Raw genomic sequence first — 22720 nt, 5'->3', positions numbered from 1 at the left:
ATACCTTATAGCACAACATAGTGACCTTTAAGTAAAGTGACAACATTAATGAATGGTTATTAGCAATTGTATCCTACTATAATACCTTATAGCACAACATAGTGACCTTTAAGTAAAGTGACAACATGAATTAAAGGTTATTAGCAATTGTATCATACTATAATACCTTATAGCACAACATAGTGACCTTTAAGTAAAGTGACAGAATTATTTAATGGTTATTAGCAGTTGTATATAGTATAATACCCTATAGCATTACTTTTACTTTAAGTTAAGTGACAATAAATATTAAGACAAAGAAATTATCAAAGACATCTTTATTTCACGCATTGGCATATCTCAAATATGGCATGTGAGGTAAACAAAACTGTCCAAACTACACAACAAAGTGTGTATACTGGAAATAGAGGTAAACAGTTGCTTTTCCTAGCTTTACTCTGGAAAGTCTGCAACTCTAAAATTACAAAATGACAGAAACTCATGACATACATTATAGGCTACAACATTAAAATAAAATGAAAATGATATGTTGTATCACTACACAATAACATACAAAAATAGTATGAGGCCTACAAAACATTTAACCAACACAAACATAAGAGGCCTAATTAGCTGTTATATACAAAGTCTAAAACTTCACATAAAAGACCATAAGTGTGACTACATGTCAGCATTACAACCGCTTTTAAACAACAAAATAAAAACAAACTCTTAAATCTCAAAAACTTAAATTAGCTTATGCCTAGTTAGCATGGCTAGTTGGCTACATAGCAGCTAGCATACAGTATTAACCAACATACTGTACAGTTCACACTTGAGAATTATACACCTATGAACTATGAAACAAATGCACACTTCTATGCTAAAAAGCAGCTTACAGACAATGCCATGTGTAAACAAACCATGTGTAAACCATGAAGGACATCATATGAAGGACAACAGCAACATGCAGCAATATCTTGAGAATGAATGAGATCACTTCCTGTTTGCGAGGTTATCAAAATAAGATACAAGTTTGCAAGTACACAGAAAAAAGGGGTGTCAAATATAATTAAAAAAAACAAGTTGGAAGGTTACATTAGACCTTTTTCAAGAGCTCAAACATTATGAATACACAAGTTTCATTGAAATGCCAGTTTCAAAATAAATGTGCACAAACTTACAAATAATTAACCTTAAAATGTTGAGACAATAAAAAAAATCTTCAATCTTACAATCTAATAACAATCTAAATAAAATAATACCACTAAAATGATCATTTAGTATGAAACTTTTGTCAATACATTACGCTTTTATTGACAAAAGCATTCTCCCGAATTGTGTACGGTCAGTTTCATATTAAATGTGCATTTGAGTGGTATTTGTTTATTTAAGGTGTCATTAAATTGTAAGATTTAATTAATGAATACTCATAGATTAGATTTATTGTTTATTGTAACTTCCTGCCCATACAATTTGAAACTGCCATTTAAATTAAACTTGTGTATTCATAATGTTTGAGCACTTGAAAAACCTTCCGACTTGGTTTTAAAGCAGTAAGCATGAGGCGGTTCTAGGCCACATCTGTTTCTACAAGACAGATGAGTGTTAACTCATGTATACCTTAAAATGTGTACTATACTTTTACGTTTGACACCCCCTGGTGGTTGTTCTGTGTATTTGCACACGCATCTTATTTTGATAACCTCGCAAACAGCAAGTGCTTCTCATTCATTCTGAAGATATTGCTAGAGACAGCTGCATGTAGCTACTGTCCTTCATATGCTGTCCTTCATGGTTTACACATGGCATTGTCTGTAAGCTGCTTTTTAGCATAGAAGTGTGCAATTGTTTGATAGTTCATAGGTGCATAATTCTCATGTGTGAACTGTACAGTATGTTTGGTTAATATGCTAACTGCTATGTAGCCATGCTGCTATGTACTGTAGTAGCCATAAGGTATGTTAATTCATTTTACAATTCGTTTTTATTTTAGTTGTTTAGCATTTTTAAAAGCGGTTGTAATGCTGACATGTAGACACACTTATGGTCTTTTATGTGAAGTTTTAGACTTTGTATAACAGCTAATTAGGCCTCTTATGTTTGTGTTGGTTAAATGTTTTGTGGGCCTCATACTATTTTTGTATGTTATTGTGTAGTGATACAACATGCATGGTATAATTTTCATTTGCATATTGTTGTATATCATTCTCATTTCTGAATTTCTGTCATTTTGTAATTTTTGAGTTTCACACTTTCCTGAGTAAAGCTAGTAAAAGCAACTATTTACATCTATTTCTAGTATTCACACTTTGTTGTGTAGTTTAGAAAGTTTTGTTTACCTCACATGCCATATTTGAGATATGCCAATCCGTGAAATAAAGATGTCTTTGAGAATTTCTTTGTCTTATTTTAGTGTCAATATACGATAATATGATACAACTGCTAATAACCATTAAATCATGTTGTCGCTTTACTTAAAGGTCACTATGTTGTGCTACAAGGTATTATAGTATGATACAATTGCTAATAACCGTTAATAAATGTTGTCACTTTACTTAAAGGTCACTATGTTGTGCTATAAGGTATTATAGTATGATACAATTGCTAATAACCTTTAATTCATGTTGTCACTTTACTTAAAGGTCACTATGTTGTGCTATAAGGTATTATAGTATGATACAATTGCTAATAACCGTTAATAAATGTCGTCACTTTACATAAAGGTCTCAAAGTCATGCTATAGCATATTATAGGTGATTATTATATTTAATAAACACATTGGTTATAATGCATTATGACACATTATAGCACTTCACTATGTGCATTTATAACTAAGTAAGTTATGGTAGTTATAATGTGCTGTTCCACTTTGCATTATAACGCATTATAACCAGCACTTAATAATGCGTTATAAACGTGGTTATAAACTGTTATAAGCTGTTATACATGATTATAAACATTTATAAAGAGTGTTATAATGCCTTATAAGCGTGTTATAATGCATTATAAATGAGCTTATAATGCATTATAATGCATTATAAAGGCATCCTTAATATAAAGTGTTACCGTAACGGTAATTTCCCCCCCCTGGATTCAGGGTATGGCAGCTGCATACCCCAGCCATACCCAATTCACCCTTTGTTAGCCTTCTGGTTGGTCCCTGACTGACCAACCAGAAGGCTCTATCTTCCTTGTCCTGCCTTGGTTCCGCCTTTTTTATGTTGAATTTGCTAAAACATAATTTTTGGAGAAATAAAATACTTTAAAAACATTCTGAGTCACTATACGGCCACTGAGCAGCTCCATTTTACTGAAACCAAGCTTGAAATCAGAATTGAATACACAGAATAACAATACGAAGCAACTGAATTACAATGGTAGTGGATGGAGTGTCCCACCGAATGTCCCACCAAGACATAGCAACCAATGGGTGTGAAGAGGGGCGGGACAACGGGCGGGACTTGACAAAGGGTGAATTGACGCCCTTGCGTGTAGGTCCTGTAGTTTTATGGTTACGGTTTTATGGTCATGATTCACTAGGATCCAGGATCCTGGCGTGATTTTAGGCTTAAAATAATTAATATAAATATTTTTGTAAATCTCTATGGGAAAAAAGAATGGGCGATTTTTTTGTGGCACCAAAAACCACACCCACTGCTATGCCCTACAGCAGGGGTCTTCAACAGGGGGTCCTCAGAGTTACTACAGAGGGTCCTCCAAATCTGTGAGTGAGTTTTCCTCCTTTTTTATATTAACCACTTGAACCCTAGCGACCATATTCGGAGAACTTTAGGCAAACATAGCAGATCTACAAGCTCACAACGTCTCGCAGCGCTTGTAGATCGGCTATTTTGGCAAATAGCTTTGGTGTAGAGGGGGAAAAGAGCAGACTAAGTACAGAGCGAAAGGTCAAGTTTATTAAGTATTGATGGTTCAAGTGGTTAAGTATCTGAAAACACAAATTGACATGAATCCAAAATACACAGTTTGTTGGGGTCCCTGCTTCATCTCTCTCTCAACTAAGGGGTCCTTGGCCTGAAAACGTTGAGGACCCCTGCCCTACAGTTCTTGATCAGCTTTATTTTTATTCCTAGAGTAACCTTTGACCAATTACAAAATGTTACAATATGAAATATAAATAGGCGGCAACCACACCTTTTCCCAAAATTGTTCTTTTCTACAGTAGTTAGTGTGGTTGCTATAGGCAACCAGACTATTGTTCTTGTCCATTCTTGAGCGGTGCCCCAACATCTGGCTTTGTCCGGGCCCAAAAATATGTCCGGGCTCTGAATCGTGGTCTACATCTGACGATGAAATCCTATATATGGTATACCTACAGTACAAAAGCTTGGACATACAACAAGAAGTCGTCTGACATTTGAAGCTTGCATGTGAAAAAGGGGGGCAAGGAATAAGAACAAGAACGACAGCAAACAAAGAGCCCAAATAAACTGAAGATGCTTTCTTTTGAGATGATGACAGCAACAAGATTGAGCCGTTTCGAATCCCTGTGAAGATGTGTCAAACACAAGACAACAAGCACACTCATTGATGCAAAAAAGAGAAGATGCCATGTACCGGTACCACCAACACAAGGAAGGAAGTTCCATACATGCTTATGTCTCCACGCTGTCATAAACAAGCTGACACTCGAACATGTGTACATGCCAGGAATACACCAACAGATGGTAGCAAGTCCCTCATCATTAAGGGGAATGACACTGACATCCTTTCTGATAGCAGCATCTGTACCGCCATCCGCCATAACTAAGATAAAGACTAAGAGCTATATACAGTAGGAGCGAGATCATTTAGCGACCTACAACCGGGTCGCGACGTGGTCGGTAGTTTTCAGCGACCGGGTCGCTAAATCGAGCGACCGGGTTGCTAAATCACCGACCGCGCCGCTAAATCGACCGACCCGGTCGCTAAATCTACCGACCTGCCTGCAGTTTTAGGTCGGTAGATTTAGCGACCCGGTCGGAAGATTTTGCGCCCCAGTCGGTCGATTTAGCGACCCGGTCGCTCGCTTTAGCGACGCGGTCGGTGATTTAGCGACGCGGTCGGTGATTTAGCGACCCGGTCGCTCCATTTAGCGACCCGGTCGCTCGATTTTGCGACCCGGTCGCTGAAAACTACCGACCACGTCGCGACCCGGTTGTAGGTCGCTAAATGATCTCGCCCTCTCTCGCTATATACCCGATGTCTCTGGTTCACATTGACAGATTTCCTGGGGCAACCTGCCCAGATCATGCATGTCATGCATGTCTTCTGTTCTTTTTTAGTTTTTTACTCTAAAAAAAAGCATCTGCAATGTAGTGCATTTGAAACTACATTGCAGTGCACATCATGTGGTGATCGCTGCTTGCCTCCTGTGAATTGTTTTATTTAGATTTTTGTTTATTTTATTTTTATTTTGTTGCTGAGTGAGGTCAGCAGACAAAGTGACATGAGTGAGATGAAAAAACCTGAGTGAAATGTGCCAATGCCAACTAGAGACATCGGTATATATAGAAAAAGAGTTTAGGGATAAGGGGCATGGCATGGACAAAAATAGAGCCCTAAAAGTTTAAAAGATTAAGAGACTAAAATACTATTTTTATAAGACTAGACTAAGACTAAACAATTTCAGATGACTAAATAGGACTAAAACTATGTGTTATTCAAAAGACTAAGACTAAATCAGAACTGGAAAGTGTGGTTGCACTGACGTGAGTCACAAGGAATCCACTGGGAAATACATTCCGTCTTACCATTTATATTACATAATGTGATGTCACGTGAAGCATGACCAATCCTGTCTGATTCGACATTGTATTGTCCAATCAGAAAAGGCACAGAAAATGTCCATTGAACTCAATGGAAGAGAAAAAAGTTTACTCTAGGTGAAATACAAGTTTTCAGAAAAAAGGTTTACTGTACTGTAGGTGAAATGAGCGGTGCTATTTATGAGTTAATTGCGTTAAGTCATAAAAAGCTTGGCCAATGTGACCCCTGGGCGTACAACACACTTTGAGAGCTTCGTGCCAAGATGTAGGCCAGATGTAGGCCAGATTAAGAGCAGCCACTAACTGTGCATGAAGCCAGATTGGCAGATGTGCACACATAACACATGCGCAAGTGTACATGCGTATACAGTCAAAATAAATGTTGCGTCGCAGTCTCGCAGATCAAACGAACAGCCGCTGGTACCATTTTTTCTTTTTTATCGTGTCAGTTACTATCTCCGCCTCTGGTGTCTCAGAACTCTAGTCCTTCTAGACACAGTCTGCAGTCTAATAATGGATTTTTGTCAATTAAAACAGCTGTCTGCCATCATATGTTATGTAGTTCTCTGTGTATATACTCATCGCTTTTAAATGCGCAAATAAGTATTCATATGCCTCTGTTTGCACATACAGTAGGCTAACGATTGTACTGAGACGCTTGCATTGTAGCCTCCTATTTGGTCATGACCTATTGCAAACAAATATTCTGCAAAAGTTTAGGTGCGACGTGCGCACCAAGCAACATCTCCTGGTTCTCCACTGAGTTCTATGTTCTTATGTGCACCCTCTTTGCCCACAAGCAGAGACTGTACAACCAACTTCATTCCAGCAACACAGAGAACACGAACAAGCATGCTGCTTATTGGGGTCATCTGGAGCCAGGCTTCTTCTATCTTCCATTCCAGACAAGACAACAGCGGTACTGATGTTGACTGGGGGTGGATGCAGAAAGGAGACATGGATGGCAGATATATTGGTCAACATTAACCTCAATTGCAGCCAGCTGTCTGGGACTGACCAAAGTGTTTCTGTAAGAAAGGTTTGCAACCGGAGATGCTTTAAGGTCAAGTCTCCTGTGTATACAGCATTCACTCGCATACTGAATGTATAGCTTAGAACACTGGTTCCCAAACTTTTGAGATCGAGGCCCAAAATAGAAATTCGATGACTCCAAAGCACAGAATCCAAACTAGTGAAAATAGCCGATCTACAAGCTTACAACGTGTCGCTGCTTATGGACACTGTTTCCCAAACATGAACAAGAAATATACCGTATATATATTTTAGATTTTTTGTTGCAGATTAAGTTAATCTTCTGGGGACCTCCCAAAATAATTGGGGGGGTCGTGTGTGATGTGATGACGTCATCAAACGATAAAGTCGACTTCAACTCAACTTTTTACTGAGTCGAGTCGACTTGCAAAAATCACAAGTTGTTAATGCCCTATCAGATGACATCATAAAAAAATAAACTAAAAATAAATAAATAATGACAAATCCAAAACTATTAAGTATATATAACCTTGCGTGCGTGCGTGCGTGCATGCATGCATGCGTGTTACCTACTTGCCGTCGGCCAGGTTGATCTTCCTGAAGGTGGGGTAGAGGTCCGGTGTGGGCTGACCATCCTGGTCCTCGTACAGGAAGACAGGGGAGCGGCCCACCTCCAGACCAAACTGCTGGGTACCCTGAGACCCCCAGAGACAACCACAAAGCAGGACAAAACAAATTAAACCATCAGTTCAAAGTGGAGCGGTGCATTTGAGCAGCTATACCCTGTGTGTGTGTGTGTGTGTGTGTGTGTGTGTGTGTGTGTGTGTGTGTGTGTGTGTGTGTGTGTGTGTGTGTGTGTGTGTGTGTGTTAAAATGATTTCATTTACTTCTTTCTATTGTTTTAGAGATTCTTATTTCAGTGGCTGGGGGCAAAATATGTAATTTTACACACAATAAGCCCATTCCCAAGATATAACGCAACCTTTCATGGTTGGATGTGACTTATGGGGGCTAGAGGTGTTACTGTAAATAACAATAAAGAAACTGCTGGCTTATTGTGTCTAAAAAGACATATTTAGCCACTTGTACACATGCCCCACATTTTAGCACGGTAAACGCGATAAAACAATAGAATGAAGCAAATGAAAACATTTTCACACTCACTTTTTCTTTTCTCTAATTACAATCTAAAATATGAAACCTTGTTGTAAAAATCCAAAGTTATCCTTTAAGACGGATTTAGAAGACATTTATAGAATCGTGTCAAAAAAACTTGCACAATTGTTCACACATTTTCAAAAATAGCAGATCTACAAGCTCGCGGCATGGCACTCGGTGCCACGCTGTGAGCTTGTATATCTGCTATTTGTTTATAGTCAAAGTAATAATGCGTTACAGGGTTAACTCTGATACTGTCAGACTCAAAGTTACAGTACAGAGCAGTAAGGGTCCATTTGGACCTGACACTGAGAAACAATGCTGTGTAGACCAAACAAATAGGTTTTATTCCCTGGCAGATATGATTCATCCCCCCAGCCTCCCCATGCATGCAAACCTACAACATGAACAGAACACTGGCAATTACTGTATACCAAAGTCGTGTTGTATTTTGGGCAGTAAAACCAAGTGCTCGGTACGTAATGCACTAGGCCCATGCAGGCTGTTCTTTTGTTTTGCTTTGAAGTCTAAACATGCATGCACGCGTGCACACACAGCGTGCACACACACACGCACAGAGGCATGATTAGGAACAAGAATCTGACTTCAAATTAGCAATATTCAATACTTTTTTCCAAGACCTGCCTGAGTCCTCCCATATGGGAACTCCTCAGGTATTAACGGGTACACATTATAGTCTATTATTTTATGCTATTGAAAAATAGGCACTGTGCTGCGAGCTTGTAGATCTGCTATTTTTGAAAAAATCATGAAAATTTGAATTTTGACCCGATTCTATAAGTGTCTTTTGAATCCTTCTAAGGTTTTTGGAAAAACCCTATGTTTCTATGCCAGCCATCATCAAAGAAAAGCTCCTTTTCACATAACTGGAGCTCAGTTAGTCTGTTCTTGAGAGACTACTATGTCAGTGGTTCTCAAACCTTTTCATGTGAAGGACCCCCAAAATGATATTTATTTGGCCACGGACCCCCATCCCAAAATATTTAGTTCCAGGGACCACCCAGAAGCAAAATTTGAGTTACAAATGTTCGCTTTAAAAATACATATATTCAAAGATTTGCACACATTTTCACGACTTTCTCAAAAATAGCAGATCTACAAGCTCGCAGCGTGGCACTCGGTGCCACGCTGTGAGCTTGTTTATCTGCTATTTTTAAATAGCTAAAGCATTAAATAATCATAGGCCTAAATGGGTTAACACCATAACACACTTTGAGATATTAGCATCTTTCTGGGGACACCATAACACACTTTGAGATATTAGCATCTTTCTGGGGACACCATAACACACTTTGAGATATTAGCATCTTTCTGGGGACACCATAACACACTTTGAGATATTAGCATCTTTCTGTGACACCATAACACACTTTGAGATATTAGCATCTTTCTGTGACACCATAACACACTTTGAGATATTAGCATCTTTCTGGGACACCATAACACACTTTGAGATATTAGCATCTTTCTGGGGACACCATGGTAAATGATGCATTTATACAGGGCCTTGGCGTTATCCAAGGCGCTTTACAATATTTCTTTCCATGAGGCCACATGAACAACAGAAAATATTGTGGAGGGCCAGGCCAAAAGGCAGTACTCCCCGCAAGATGTGCTTCCCGCAAACTTTACCAAGGCTTTACCTCCGACTTCAGTAAATGAATACTTAGCAGTCCAATTTTTGTTAAAAACCCGGCATTCGGCATCGACTTTTCTTTGTTTAGCCACTTTAGCCATTTTTGATGGGTAAGGTAAGGCAGGTCGTCTTGACTTGTGACCAGTCTGACCACCTGCTTGTTATTGAGACAACCATCCAATTATCACGCACACGTGCTGGTGTACGCATTGTGTCCATAAGTATGTGAATAAAAAACGTCAAAATAAAAGCAATGAAGCTTTAGTCCATGCATGAGGAAACATTAGAAAATGTGTTCATTTTGTCATTTGCCATTAACCCTACAAGGGCCGGTCAGAGTGAACCAAAGGGCCGTATACGGACCCCAGGTCTGTTGTACAGGGTCTCTGGGTCTCTGGGCACAAACGCAAGCACAACTACCAGACGGAAAACCCATTGAAATAAACCAGATTATAAGAGAAGAAAAAGAAGGCTATCTGACATACTGGAAAGAGACAACCCAAAACCAAAGCAAAATGGAATGCTATCTAGCACAAAAAAGAGAATATACATTGGCAAAACAATCCAAGGTGGAGGAAAGTCTTGACTAAGGACAGACATCACATCCTTGCAATAGAGAAAGGCCACCACAGACAGACCCCACTCCCAAGGGAAGACAGACTATGCAACCACTGCACACAAAATGTGGTAGAAACAGAGCTACATTTTCTTAACACCTGCAAACTATACCAAGACATTAGAGACACATACTTCCCACAGATTACACACAAAGTGAGTTTGAAAACATGACCAACAACAACAAAAATCCCATACCTACTGGGAGAAATACAACAATGTGCGAATACAGCAGCAAGATTTGTGCACTGTTGTGATAAAAGGCTAGAGAATGAAATACAACCACCCTAAGGACTACAAACCATTGAGTGACCTCTAGACCTACTGTACATAGATAAACAGAGCTGCCAAGCATTTTAAATCATCATTGAGTCATTGTGTCATCATGTTACAGCCACTGAACATGGCTCAAACACCACTGCCACTTTTTGTCTTTCAACATTCTCTTCTTGTCTTGTGGTTTGAATCGTACACGAATTTCACAAAACAATGGGTTTAAAAGTGTTACAACTGGTCAGCCAAATGAGATATAGGCATATAAGTGATATTAAACTGATTGTATATCTGTTCTTGAGGTAAATGTTCATCCCCAATATCATGAAGGCTAATTTGACATTTGGGCGACACAAATAAGTCGGTGTGTCCGAAAACGTAGTTACTGCACTCTGCCTTTGTAGGGCAGTGTACAGGAGCCAGGATTATCATGGGTAAAGGTTGGCTGGTTGGTTGGTTGGTTGGTTGGTTGGTTGGTTGGTTGGTTGGATGGATGGATGGATGGATCAACATTCCTTTAGATAGTCTACATAATTACGTCACCACCCAATGACATCACAACCAATGTAACCTTTAAAAGTAAATGTCCAATTAACAAAGTGTCATTCAGTGACTTGTTCCAACTAGTTAAACTGTTGTTTGATGACTTTTCCTGCAGATTAGTTGCACTGATTCAAGGTAGTGCTGCAGTGGGAAATGATTCACTGGACCATACATCTGAAAGGAGGACCTAAGGATTACTGGCAGCCTGCTGTGGTAGTCGGACACAAGCTGTACTCATTTGGAGGATCTAATAGGGATCAGATTGAAGTCCACATCTTCAACACATTGGCTTTGTGTTGGAGGAAGTTGCCCCCAGTGACAAATGGAAGTGGACAACGTCAAATTGAGGTTCCCTCCTGGCGATATGGCCACACAGCTGTGCTGGTAGAAGAAATTGTCTACATCTGGGGAGGGAAGGATTTCTGCAATGTGCTTTATGCCTTTGATGTCAACACCCACCACTGGTTCAAACCCAATATTTCTGGGACTATTCCAGAAGCAAGGAGGTTTCACTCAGCCTGTGTCCTTGAAAAGGTCATGTATGTGCATGGAGGATACAACCACCAGCTGACTGGTTATACTAATGAAATGTACAAGTTGGACACCACCATAATGTTCTGGTCTTTAGTTAACACCAGAGGAACACCACCACCTGTTTCACCAGGTCACTCTGCCACCATCATCGGAACAAAGATGTTTATATTTGGGGGAGGGGTGGGTGAGGGCTACGTCTACAACAAGGTCATAGTGTTTGACACAGAGACCAACTGCTGGCTGGGGATGCCTTCAGTACACCTTCTCCCAGAGGAACGTTCGTATCATTCAGCCTTTGCCCACAATGGAGAGCTGTACATATTTGGTGGCTGGAACGGGAAGCAGTGCTTCAATGACCTGTGGAAATTCAGTCCAAAGACCTTTTCCTGGAAGCAGGTTGAGCCAAGGGGGAAAGACCCCTGTAGGATGTGGGTGATGTGCTGTTGCGTGGTGGGAGATTGTATCATAATCTATGGAGGAAGCAAAGAATTCCATACACTCACTGATGACCTGTACATGTTAGATTTAAGTCCTAGCCTCAAGACATTATGCAAGCTATCAGTTATTCATTATGGTCTGGATCAGTATGAACTCCCACATGACATCAAGTGGGAACTGTCAACCATGACTACCAACAGCAGAAAAAAATAACATAGCCCACATTGCATGCACTTATACACACTAAACCATAACCATAATATATCTTTTGAAATTATTCATTCAAGCCGCAAGCGGAGCCTGCAGCACCACCGTTTCCTAGGTGGAGCCTGCAGTACCATTGCGGCTCAAGAATTCTACACTTGGTTGCATTGTGTTGTGTTGTGTTGTGTTGTTGTGTACCTGTGAGTCATAGAGGGAGAGCAGGAAGACCTGGGAGCCCTTACGAGCTCGTACTGTTGTCATCACCGAGAAATCCACTGGGAACGGAGAGTCTGCAGAACCCACACGCACACGCACACGCAAACGCACACACACACACACACACACACACACACACACACACACACACACACACACACACACACACCGTGTCACAAACTCATTGCTGTCAGGGAGAAACCTTGTATCTCTCTGCCAGGTTTTTTAACCTACAATTCCAGGTATATGTGTGTGTATATATATATATATATATATATATATACATATATATACACAACTTTCCAACGCCCCATAGTGCATTGCGCAGACGCTGTACCGAGCTTCCGGCGCCGCAGCCGAGTGTGATTTACAAGCTCACAATGATTGCATCTGCGACGCGACGTGAGCTTGTATGTCTGCTGTTAAAACGGAAGTGTGGTCCAAACAGGTCCAAATAATCTCCAGTAAACTCCCGCAGAAAGGATAGGCTCCTCTGCAGCTCTAGGCTCTAGAGTCAAAGCCACGCACGCACGTACGTACGCACACACACACACACGCACGCACGCGCGCGCGCACGCACGCACACACACACACACACACACACACACACACACACACACACACACACACACACACACACACACACACACACACACACACACACACACACACACACACACTCAGCGTACCAGGGAACAGCTGGTTGGTGGGGGCGCTCAGCTGGATCTTCTTGTCTATCTTGAAGGCCAGGTCCGTCTCCTCACGCCCCTCCCTGCTGGTGCAAAGCCCCGCCTCCAACGACACGCCCTCCATGTCCTCCGATAGGTCCAGAACTTTCAGTACGTCGATGGGATCGGCTAGGGAGGGACAGACGGACAGAATCAACCAATGAATGAGAGACATAGGCCTATTGATAGCAGTGGCGTCAGTTCAGAAAAAGCTAAGGTATGGCAACATGACTGGTGTCTTCTTGCACGCGCGCCTTCGCGCGCGTGCAAGACACCAGTCATGTTGCCATACCTTAGCAACAGGCATGATACATTTATTTTAAGAAGTACATTTAATTTGTCCCCCTGTCTTTCTAAGGTTTCTTGGGCTGGATATGGCAGCCGGGACTCGAACCAGATTAAGAAAAATCTCTGGCAGCTAATGGAAAAGTGGAGATATGAAATGTATGTAATAGCCATTGAGTTTATTGCAAGCTTGCAATAGTCAGCAGTGTCGTCACTTGATAGCCGACGCAAGACACCAGTTTGTCCAACATTCCAGTGACTAGATAGACGATAGACATCAAGGGAATTGTAGTCCGAAATGTAATGTACTACAGAGGCCACACTCATCATCAAGGGTATTGTAGTAGACCTAGTGACTACAACAGCCTTAGACACAAGTGTCTATTTACTGAGGAAACACCAACACATTGAAATTATTTACAATATATGTACTAATATATTAAAAAAACTAAAACAGTAGAGAAATGCTACGTCCAGACAGGTCGTGGCCATCTTACAGGCTGTAAGCTACAGCCTAGCAGAGCATAGCATCTAATTTGTCATTGTTTTAATTTTATCTACTGTAAGTACCTCTAGATAAAAGTATGACTTGTCTCGTCTCACTCCCTCTGTCTGTCTGTCTGTCTGTCTGCCTGTCTGTCTCTCTCTCTGGATGTGTACATTAAGTGTGCGTGTGCATGTGTGTGTGTGTGTGTGTGTGTGTGTGTGTGTGTGTGTGTGTGTGTGTGTGTGTGTGTGTGTGCGTGCGTGCGAGTGTGTGCGTGCGTGCGCGAGTGTGTGTGTCTGTCTCAGTTGGTGGAGGAAGCCATTGTCTTTGTTCAGCTCTCCACACGGCAGGGTTTTGTATTGATACGAGCGGGAGTCACATGGGAGATGTTTACAGAATTCCAAGGCATGCTTTTGAATCTTTCAGAAGAAACGCTGACTGTGCGAGTCCACCCTGCATGTGTCATCATCTGCTGTGTCGCTTTGAACTTTCAATGTATTTTCTCAAGAACCATGACTGTTTCTATACAGTATGTATGGCTGGATGGAAGCCCTGCGTGGACATCGTTGCACATGGTTGCACATCAAGTCCCCCGACTCCCCCCCCTCCCCCCCTCTCTCTTCTACCTATACATTCTCTTAAAAAAGGTTTAGACTAAAAGACACACACACGCACACGCACACGCACACACACACACACACACACACACACACACACACACACACACACACACACACAATGACTCAGGAGGAAGAGCATCTGCTTGGGAATCGGAAAGTTCCTGGTCCGATCTCTGGGCTCGCCTCCTTCTGGGTTAGTGTTGATGAGGTGTCCTTTGAGCAAGGAACTCCTAACTGCTCCCAATGAGCAGGATGGTGCCTTGCACGGTTTCCTCCACTGTGGGTGTGTGAATGGGTGAATATAAGGCAGATTGTAGAGCACTTTGGATAAAAGCAGCTATCAGTATACCACCATTGCACCATTTACACAGTGTGCAATGCACACACACACACACACACACACACACACACACACACACACACATACACACACACACAGAGACAGACAGACAGACAGGTTGCAGCACTGTGTTATGGGGAATCCTCTTCTCTTTCTTTTCCCTCACAATTGTTATTTTAGTTTTGGGCGAGAGATCTCTAGCAGTCCATTTACCAGTCTTTGTTTTGTTTTGGATCAGTTCTGCTTGTCTTTAGGTTTGGTAGTTTCACAGGAAGAGAGCTGATGGGTTCACATCTCATGGTACATCGTCGCATTGGTTGGCTCAATAGCATGTTTTGTTTAGTTAAGTTTGGCATGGTTTATCCGAGCCTTTTTGGTTTGTTATCTTTTGTACTTTAAGGGTGGGTTTCTTCTTTTTTTTCAAAACTATAAAAAACCTGTCTTTTTGGCTACTTGAGGTCTTTGTGTCCTTTTATATTGCTTCTGTTGTGCAGAAATGTCCGAAAACTCTCACTTTTCAGGATTCAAACACAAAAACAGCAAAGGTAGCAGATCTACAAGCTCGAAACGTGGATCTGCTACGTTTGATGCTTTTGTGTGACACTGAAGTGTGATCAAGTAGGGTGTTAATTCACAAAAAAAAAAAAAAAAAAGTTAAAATATGGAGATGAAAGGTTTCTGCTCGACGGCAATGCTATGTTCCAATCTCTGTGTGTCTTTAGTTGTTTTAGGCTGAGGTCGTAACTCGTAACAGCGGTGACAATGCCACGGTATCTGGCTCTTTAGCAGCAATCAATGTGTAGGTGTTTGTGTGTGATGTTACCTTTAAGATATGTGGGTCTGATGATGATAATGAATTAAATAAGCTTGTAAACAATGTCATGAAATCCTTTAATAGGCAGAAACGTCCCTCTCTCTTTGTCTCTCTCTCTGTCTCTCTGTCTCTCTCCCTCTGTCTCCCTCTTTTTCCATCTTTCGTTGTCTCTCTTAAAAGACACGTGTGTTGCAGGACTGGGCGCTTTGCTGTAAGTAACCATGCAGGAAGGTCCAGCAGGCTATCGAGTATTGACACGCACAGAACACTTTTTATTAACAGAGCAACAGTACGGGCTGGTGGTCATAAACTACATGACTCAACCTACACACCCACACACTCCCGCACGCACTCCTGCACGCACGCACTCCTGCACGCACGCACGCACGCACGCATGCGCACGCACGCACGCACGCACACACACACACACACACACACACACACACACACACACACACCCACACACACACACACACACACACACACACACACACACACAGATGTGTATTATTACACTCTGGTGGTGTAATGGTGTAATGGAAGTACAAGTACTTTGTTAAATTTTACTTAAAGGGCAACTTTTTCCGATTTTGCAACCAAACACTATTTTAATGAAGTGTGTTGTGTGTTTTTTAAGACTGCTCTAAGGTGTCAGTTACCCATGCACTGCTTATTACCTCCACTTTTCTAGGGAGACCCGCTGTGATTGGCCAATAGTCGCTTTTGCTACTACCCCTAAACCGCCCACTGGCCTACTGGTCCAGGCGCATACCACTTAGGCATTGCCACAAAGGCATGGATGCCTGGCGGCGGCGCCGGTCCGATTCCCAATCTGGACGACCTTTGCCGCATGCCACTCTCCATCTCTCCCCCCATTTGCTGTCAGTCTACTGTCCTATCCAATAAAGGCATAAAAGCCCCAAAACAGATCTTTAAACGGCCACAGTGAAGGGCACCATGACACGCCTACAATAACTTAAGATATGTAAAGACAAATACAAATGATTAATACAGGTTAAAATAAATCTAGCGAACAAAAGAAATTCAAAACAAAAGCCAAACTAACAAAAACAAAACTCCAGTCACACCCCTCTCGCTTCCCTGACCACTTGGTAAAGTCTGATTAGGCGTTGGACAGTCTTAACGAGGTGATTGACATCAGCTGGTCTCAATGGAGCTACAGGAAACATGGTCTGTAGTTCATTGTAGTCCAGGGAGAACTGACATTCTGTACGATGATGTCACAGTCGCCGAAATCATGTTCAAAATCATGTTGGTTTGGGTGCCAAATCGGCAAAATTTCCCTTTAACTTTTTATATTCGTTACAGAGGGAGACGATCTATTAGTCCCTGCAGAGAAGTTCATTCTATGTCCACAGCAGTCATTTTGGCCATCACTTCCTTCACAGGTTTTACCAATAATACTAATTAATGAAGGCTCTGTTTCATTCCGGTCAAACAGAGCCAGGGTGCTGATATTGTGCATGTTGGCTCACTGGAAACACTCTGCTACACCAGTGGGTCTCAAAGTGTGGTCCAGGGACACTCATGGTGCCTCGAGGGTTCCAAATGACCCGTAAGGGTGCATTTGGTTCCATTTGTACACTCTCAGCCCTGTGACTGCCATAAAATTATGAACCACTGTGCTACATGAAATGGAACAGAGGCAGAGCCTTCATTAGTATCGTTGGTAACACCTTTGAAGGAAGTGAGAAGATACCCAACTTCTCTCCAATATGGCTGCTGTGCATATAGCCTATTCAGCTTCATCCAGCTGATGGCGGGAGAGTGTTTTCTGCTGGTGATTCAGTCCGAGTGTATCAAAGGGTGCGTTCGGAAATGCGCACCGGGTGTGGTTAGGGTTAGGGGTTAGGGTTAGGTTTAGGCATAGTTTTACTGAGGTTAAGGTTAGGGTTAGGGTTAGGGTTAGGCATAGTATTACTGAGGTTAGGGTTAGGATTAGGGTTAGGTTTAGGCACTCACTACACAGAGCACACACCCGGTGCGCATTTCCGAACGCACCCTTTGATACACTCGGACTGAATCACCTGCAGAAAACACTATCCCAGATGATGGCAGCCCAGATGGTTGTGATGAATAGTACAGCACACTCTCAAGTCACTTGACACTTCGACACACAGACCACCGGGGCAGAGAGGCCAACCGGTGAGCTTCTGATAACCGCAGCACACAGCCTCTCTACTCCAGTGGTTCTCAACCTTTTCAGGCCGCAACCCCCAAAATAATCATATTTGAACTGGGGACCCCCCACCCTGACGAGCACAAAGAGTTGAGGCATTACATTTTGTATATCTACATGCTCACAACAACTCGGAACGTGAGGCGTTGTATGTAGATCGGCTATTTTCACAATTTCCGCCTATAATATTTGACAATTTGGCCAATGTTTACTTTGTCATTTTAGAGGTACAGTATTAAATAGTCCTTAAATTGTCACTTTAGAAATGTGCAGATACTCTACACTTAAACCTTATGTTAGTTTGTATACTGTTGAGTGACAAAACAATGTTTCACATTAAGTTAATCATCTGGGGACCCCTGGGGGGTCCTGACCCACAGGTTGAGAACCACTGCTCTACTCTACCCACTCACCTACAGTACGTCCGCCCGACTTTCAGTTCTGCTTCAGTACATTAAAAACTAGAAATGCTGTGTGGTGGTTGCATGTAGGGAAAAGGTGTTACGTGTAATCTTTGGCAAAATGTACTGTAAGTTATCTATCTCTATTGAAATGTAAGAAATGGGTTTTGCGAGGTCACTTGACCTTTTGACCTCCAAATTCTTGTGGATGTTTGTTGCACACTTTAAGAAATTCCCTCGAGGCATTCTTGAGACATCTCGCTCAAGAGATCTTTTGGGCCCCTCTTGCTGTTCATACACTGTTCATTCATACCCTAACCCTAAAATCAATTAAAAAAAAATGCGGTCAAATCATTGGTACGGCTTTCCTAAATCAGGATAGGTATTAGACCAAAAACCTTTTTAAACAATATGTGATAACTTATAAGACATGACAAGACAAACTTTAGACACATTTTACATTTAGAAGCAGAAAAAAAAAAAAGACCAGACACAAATTACAATTAAAATCAGATCAACGAAGAGGGCAAATGCAATAGCGTCCATAAAGAGGTGTTTCCATTCCATCCAGTTAAAGCATTTCCCACACGCCAACGTCCCTTAAGAGTTGGGTAAAATTCCCCCAAGCCCTATGATACATTTCACCTTTCCTCTTCAGAATATAAGTTATCCTTTCCATGGCACAGCGACTGCTCATTTGCTGAGCCATTGCTGCCTAAGGTCTTTGAATGTTAGGCTCCAACACTTACCCTGTACCTGACCTTAACCTTAACCTTGACCTTAACCTACATGAAAGTTAAGTTCTAGCTTAAACCTAATTCTTAACCCTTAACCCTTTGGAAAATGAGAACTGGCAAAATGTTCTCACTTTATAAAACAACACACACACACACACACACACACACACACACACACACACACACACACACACACACACACACACACACACACACACACACACACACAGTCACACAGTCACAGTCAGTCGGCGTGACCGCAAACTTTTGGAATTCTAAAAATGCTTCTAAAGTTTATACAGAAAAACAACGTTAATCCGAACAGCATGCCCAATCGCCCATAACATAATGTGTGCACGTGCGCACAGTCGCACACAACCCGAGGTCGAGGAGAGAGACGGGGATGGGGAATATGGATGCAATGAAAGTGAACAGATGATGAGAGAGGAGGAGTGGAGGAGGAATGAAAACGGTAGGACATCTCTGGAGAAGCAGATGATATTTAAATCATTTAAAACGGGTACACATTATTGTGTATTATTATTTCATGCTTTAACTATTGAAAAATAGCAGATCAGAAAATTAGAATTTTGACCCGATTTTATAAGTGTCTTTTGAATCCTTCTAAGGTTTTTTGAAAAACCTATGTTTCTATGTCAGCAATCTGGCCAGCCATCGTCAAAGAAAAGGTCCTTTTCACTTAACTGGAGCTCAGTTAGTCTGTTCTTGAGAGACTACTATATGTCAGTGGCGCTCAAACCTTTTCATGTGAAGGACCCCCAAAATGATATGTATTTGGCCACAGACCCGCATCTCAAAATATTTAGTTCCAGGGACCCCCCCAGAAGCAAAATTTGAGTTACAAACGTTCTCTTTGAAAATACATATATTCAAAGATTTGCACACATTTTCACGACTTTTTTTCCCAAAATAGCAGATCTACAAGCTGAGTGCCGCACTGCGAGCTTGTATATCTGCTATTTTTCACCGGTTAAAGCATTCAATAATCCTAGGCCTAAATGGGTTTTAATGGAGGGAAGAGTGGATGGACGAGCGGGGAGGAAGGCATGTCTCTACTGGTGGCGCTGCCTTTCACACGTTCTTCTGAGGCTTACGTAAACCCTCTCCCATCTGCCTTGCACTTTTCAACACACACACACACACACACACACACACACACACACGCGTGAGCACACACACACACACACACACACACACACACACGTGAGCACACGCACACACACACACACACACGTGAGCACACGCACACACACACACACACACACGTGAGCACACACACACACACACACACACGTGAGCACACGCACACACACGGCTGGCACGATGGGAGTCTGAGGCCCAGATGTCTGCGAGTGTTGCCCAGCCTTGTCAATCTGTCCTTGCCTGCGTTCTTCAACTGTCTGTCTGAATCAGTGATTCTTTAGACATTTTCGTGTCAAGGACCCCCTAAAAATCTATGTATTTGGCTGCGGACCCCCCCCCCCCCCAATCTGGAAAAGATATTGTGTTCCAGGGACCCCCAGAAGCAAGGATTTGAGTTTAGAATGTTCACTTCGGGGGGAAAAAAAGAAAAAGAGAAAGAATCAAAATACAACCGTTGTGTGCTTGTAGATCGTCTGTTTTGATAAATGCAAAAGGAACGGTTTTGGACATACAAGGTTTCCACCCGACAACGACGATATGTATAATCAAGATCCCCCTCCCCCTCCCCCTCCCTCCCACAAGGACCCCTAGGGGTTCCCGGACCCCACTTTGAGAACCAAATGGTCTGAATAGCCTTGCTTGCTTTCTAACTTTCTCATTGCTTGCTTTCTAACGTCCTCAGCAGTGTGTGCCAGCCTGCATGTGTGCCAGCAGCCACATAAACACAAGAAAGAAGAACGCATAAAAAGATATTCCTGTGTGCCAGCACTTCTAAGCAGCTATGCCCCCCCTATTCAGACTGTTGCCTGTGATATGATCAGGGGCGTCACAAGGGGTAGGAAAGTGGGACTGAGTTACTAGGGCCCAAGGTAGAGGGGGCCCTAGTAACTTTAGCTATTGAAAAATAGCAGATATACAAGCTCACAGCGCGGCACCGAGTGCCGCGCTGCAAGCTTGTAGATCTGCTATTTTTGAAAAGTCGTTTTTTAAGCGAACATTTGTAACTCAAATTTTGCTTCGGGGGGGGGGGGGGGGGGGGTCCCTGGAACTAAATATTTTGAGATGGGGGTCCGTGGCCAAATTCATATCATTTTGAGGCTCCTTCACATGAAAAGTTTTGAGCATCACTGACATGGAAACGTGGTTTTTTTGCACACATTTTCACAACGTTTCAAAAATAGCAGATCTACAAGCTTGCAGCGCGGCACTTGGTGCCGCGCTGTGAGCTTGTATATCTGCTATTAATATCTGCTATTTTTCAATAGTTAAAATTCATGGGGGGCCCGCAGTGAATCCTTGTACCCAGGTCCCAGAATTTGGTGTGACCCCCTGCCTGTGATATGAGGTCTTGTGAATGATGCACATGCTGTACTTACTGTACGGTACAGTATCCCATTCCCAGCATTGCTGGGGTAATGCCTAACAGTAAAACATCTTTGGCTAGAGGCTATGTATTACACAACTCATGCCAAAGCATGACTACCTGCTCGAAGGCATCTTACTCTCCGGAGATAAAAATGCACCAAACTTTACGACTGTCAGGTGAACGGTTGCTACTCCACCACAGTAAATGTTGTGAAAACGTGCAACAGAAAATACACGTATCGTTGATGTCGTGCAGAAACCTCTTATCTCCATATATACTTTTTGTGTTTTTTCTTTTCATGAATTAACGGCCAACTTGATCACACTACAGCGCCACACAAAAGCATCAAAAGTAGCAGATCTGCAAGCTCAAAACTTGAGTGAGACAACGCGTTTTGAGCTTGTAGATCTGCTGTTTTTGAATTTGAATCCTGGAAAAGTAACCGTTTTGAACGTATGAGGTTTCCACCCGAAGGAAAAAAATGCGATGCAATAAAAACACAAAGCAAAAAAAAAAAAAAAATTGCACATTAACACAAAACTCAAGTTTGAATTCACGTTAATTTGCTTCGTTACACGAGGTCTGAGGTTACACTCTTTTCTCTCGCCCCTCGAGGGGAAATATTTCTGACTGCTTCCGTGAAAAAGAGTGCGGTGGCGGTGTCGCGTTGTCTCTCGGGTCTATAAATCACCTCGCTCGCAGGAGTAAACATGATTGTAATTAAACAGACAGGATCCTAGCAGCACAGCCAAGGTTCTGTGTACTTTGGAAACCACTTGAAAACCCTTTATATGTAGTTGAACAACCCCATGCAGGGCTGAGGGCTCTGCACTATAGGGCTCCTCCTGTTGTCATTACAGTACATACTAAATATCTCTGCTGAAAATAGGTGCTCTACAAGCTTAGAGCTTGTAATATAAATAAATATATTCCAACATTTTCAACACGGAAATGATTATGACAATTATCACGATTATGCAAAAAAACTATTGAGATTATTGTCTCCACCAGCCTAAAGGCATGTTTTCGCCCCGTCTGTTCGCACTCCCTAAAGGCCAAGGAAAAACGTTTGCCCTGCATTTTTCATATCTGCATTTTATACGTAAAACACATTCTTTCCTATTATTCCTTCAGATTTTATACAAACATTACACAAATCAGTACACAGTAGCCTATCTCTATAGTCATGTGATCAAG

The 22720-nt window shown here is 42.0% G+C and overlaps 1 protein-coding gene across 1 annotated transcript in view; it reads right to left on the bottom strand.

The window, feature by feature from the left end:
• LOC308282110 (uncharacterized protein) overlaps positions 1 to 18965 on the bottom strand; it is a gene marked incomplete at both ends in the record, with an annotated part of 102034 nt that extends 83069 nt beyond the window's left edge. Inside the window, 4 exons of the mRNA XM_080722454.1 lie at positions 7317 to 7438; positions 12364 to 12455; positions 13071 to 13238; positions 18902 to 18965. Of these exons, the coding sequence (XP_080578580.1) occupies positions 7317 to 7438; positions 12364 to 12455; positions 13071 to 13238; positions 18902 to 18965 (446 nt within the window). The remainder of the gene's footprint in view (positions 1 to 7316; positions 7439 to 12363; positions 12456 to 13070; positions 13239 to 18901) is intronic.
• Between the last annotated feature and the right edge of the window lie 3755 nt (positions 18966 to 22720).

The sequence above is a fragment of the Nannobrachium achirus genome (genome assembly GCF_963921795.1).
Source record: "Nannobrachium achirus genome assembly, chromosome: 3".
Classification (NCBI taxonomy): Eukaryota; Metazoa; Chordata; class Actinopteri; order Myctophiformes; family Myctophidae; genus Nannobrachium; species Nannobrachium achirus.
The sequence above is the reverse complement of the archived record's forward strand: the minus strand, read 5'-3'. Positions and strand labels throughout refer to the sequence as shown.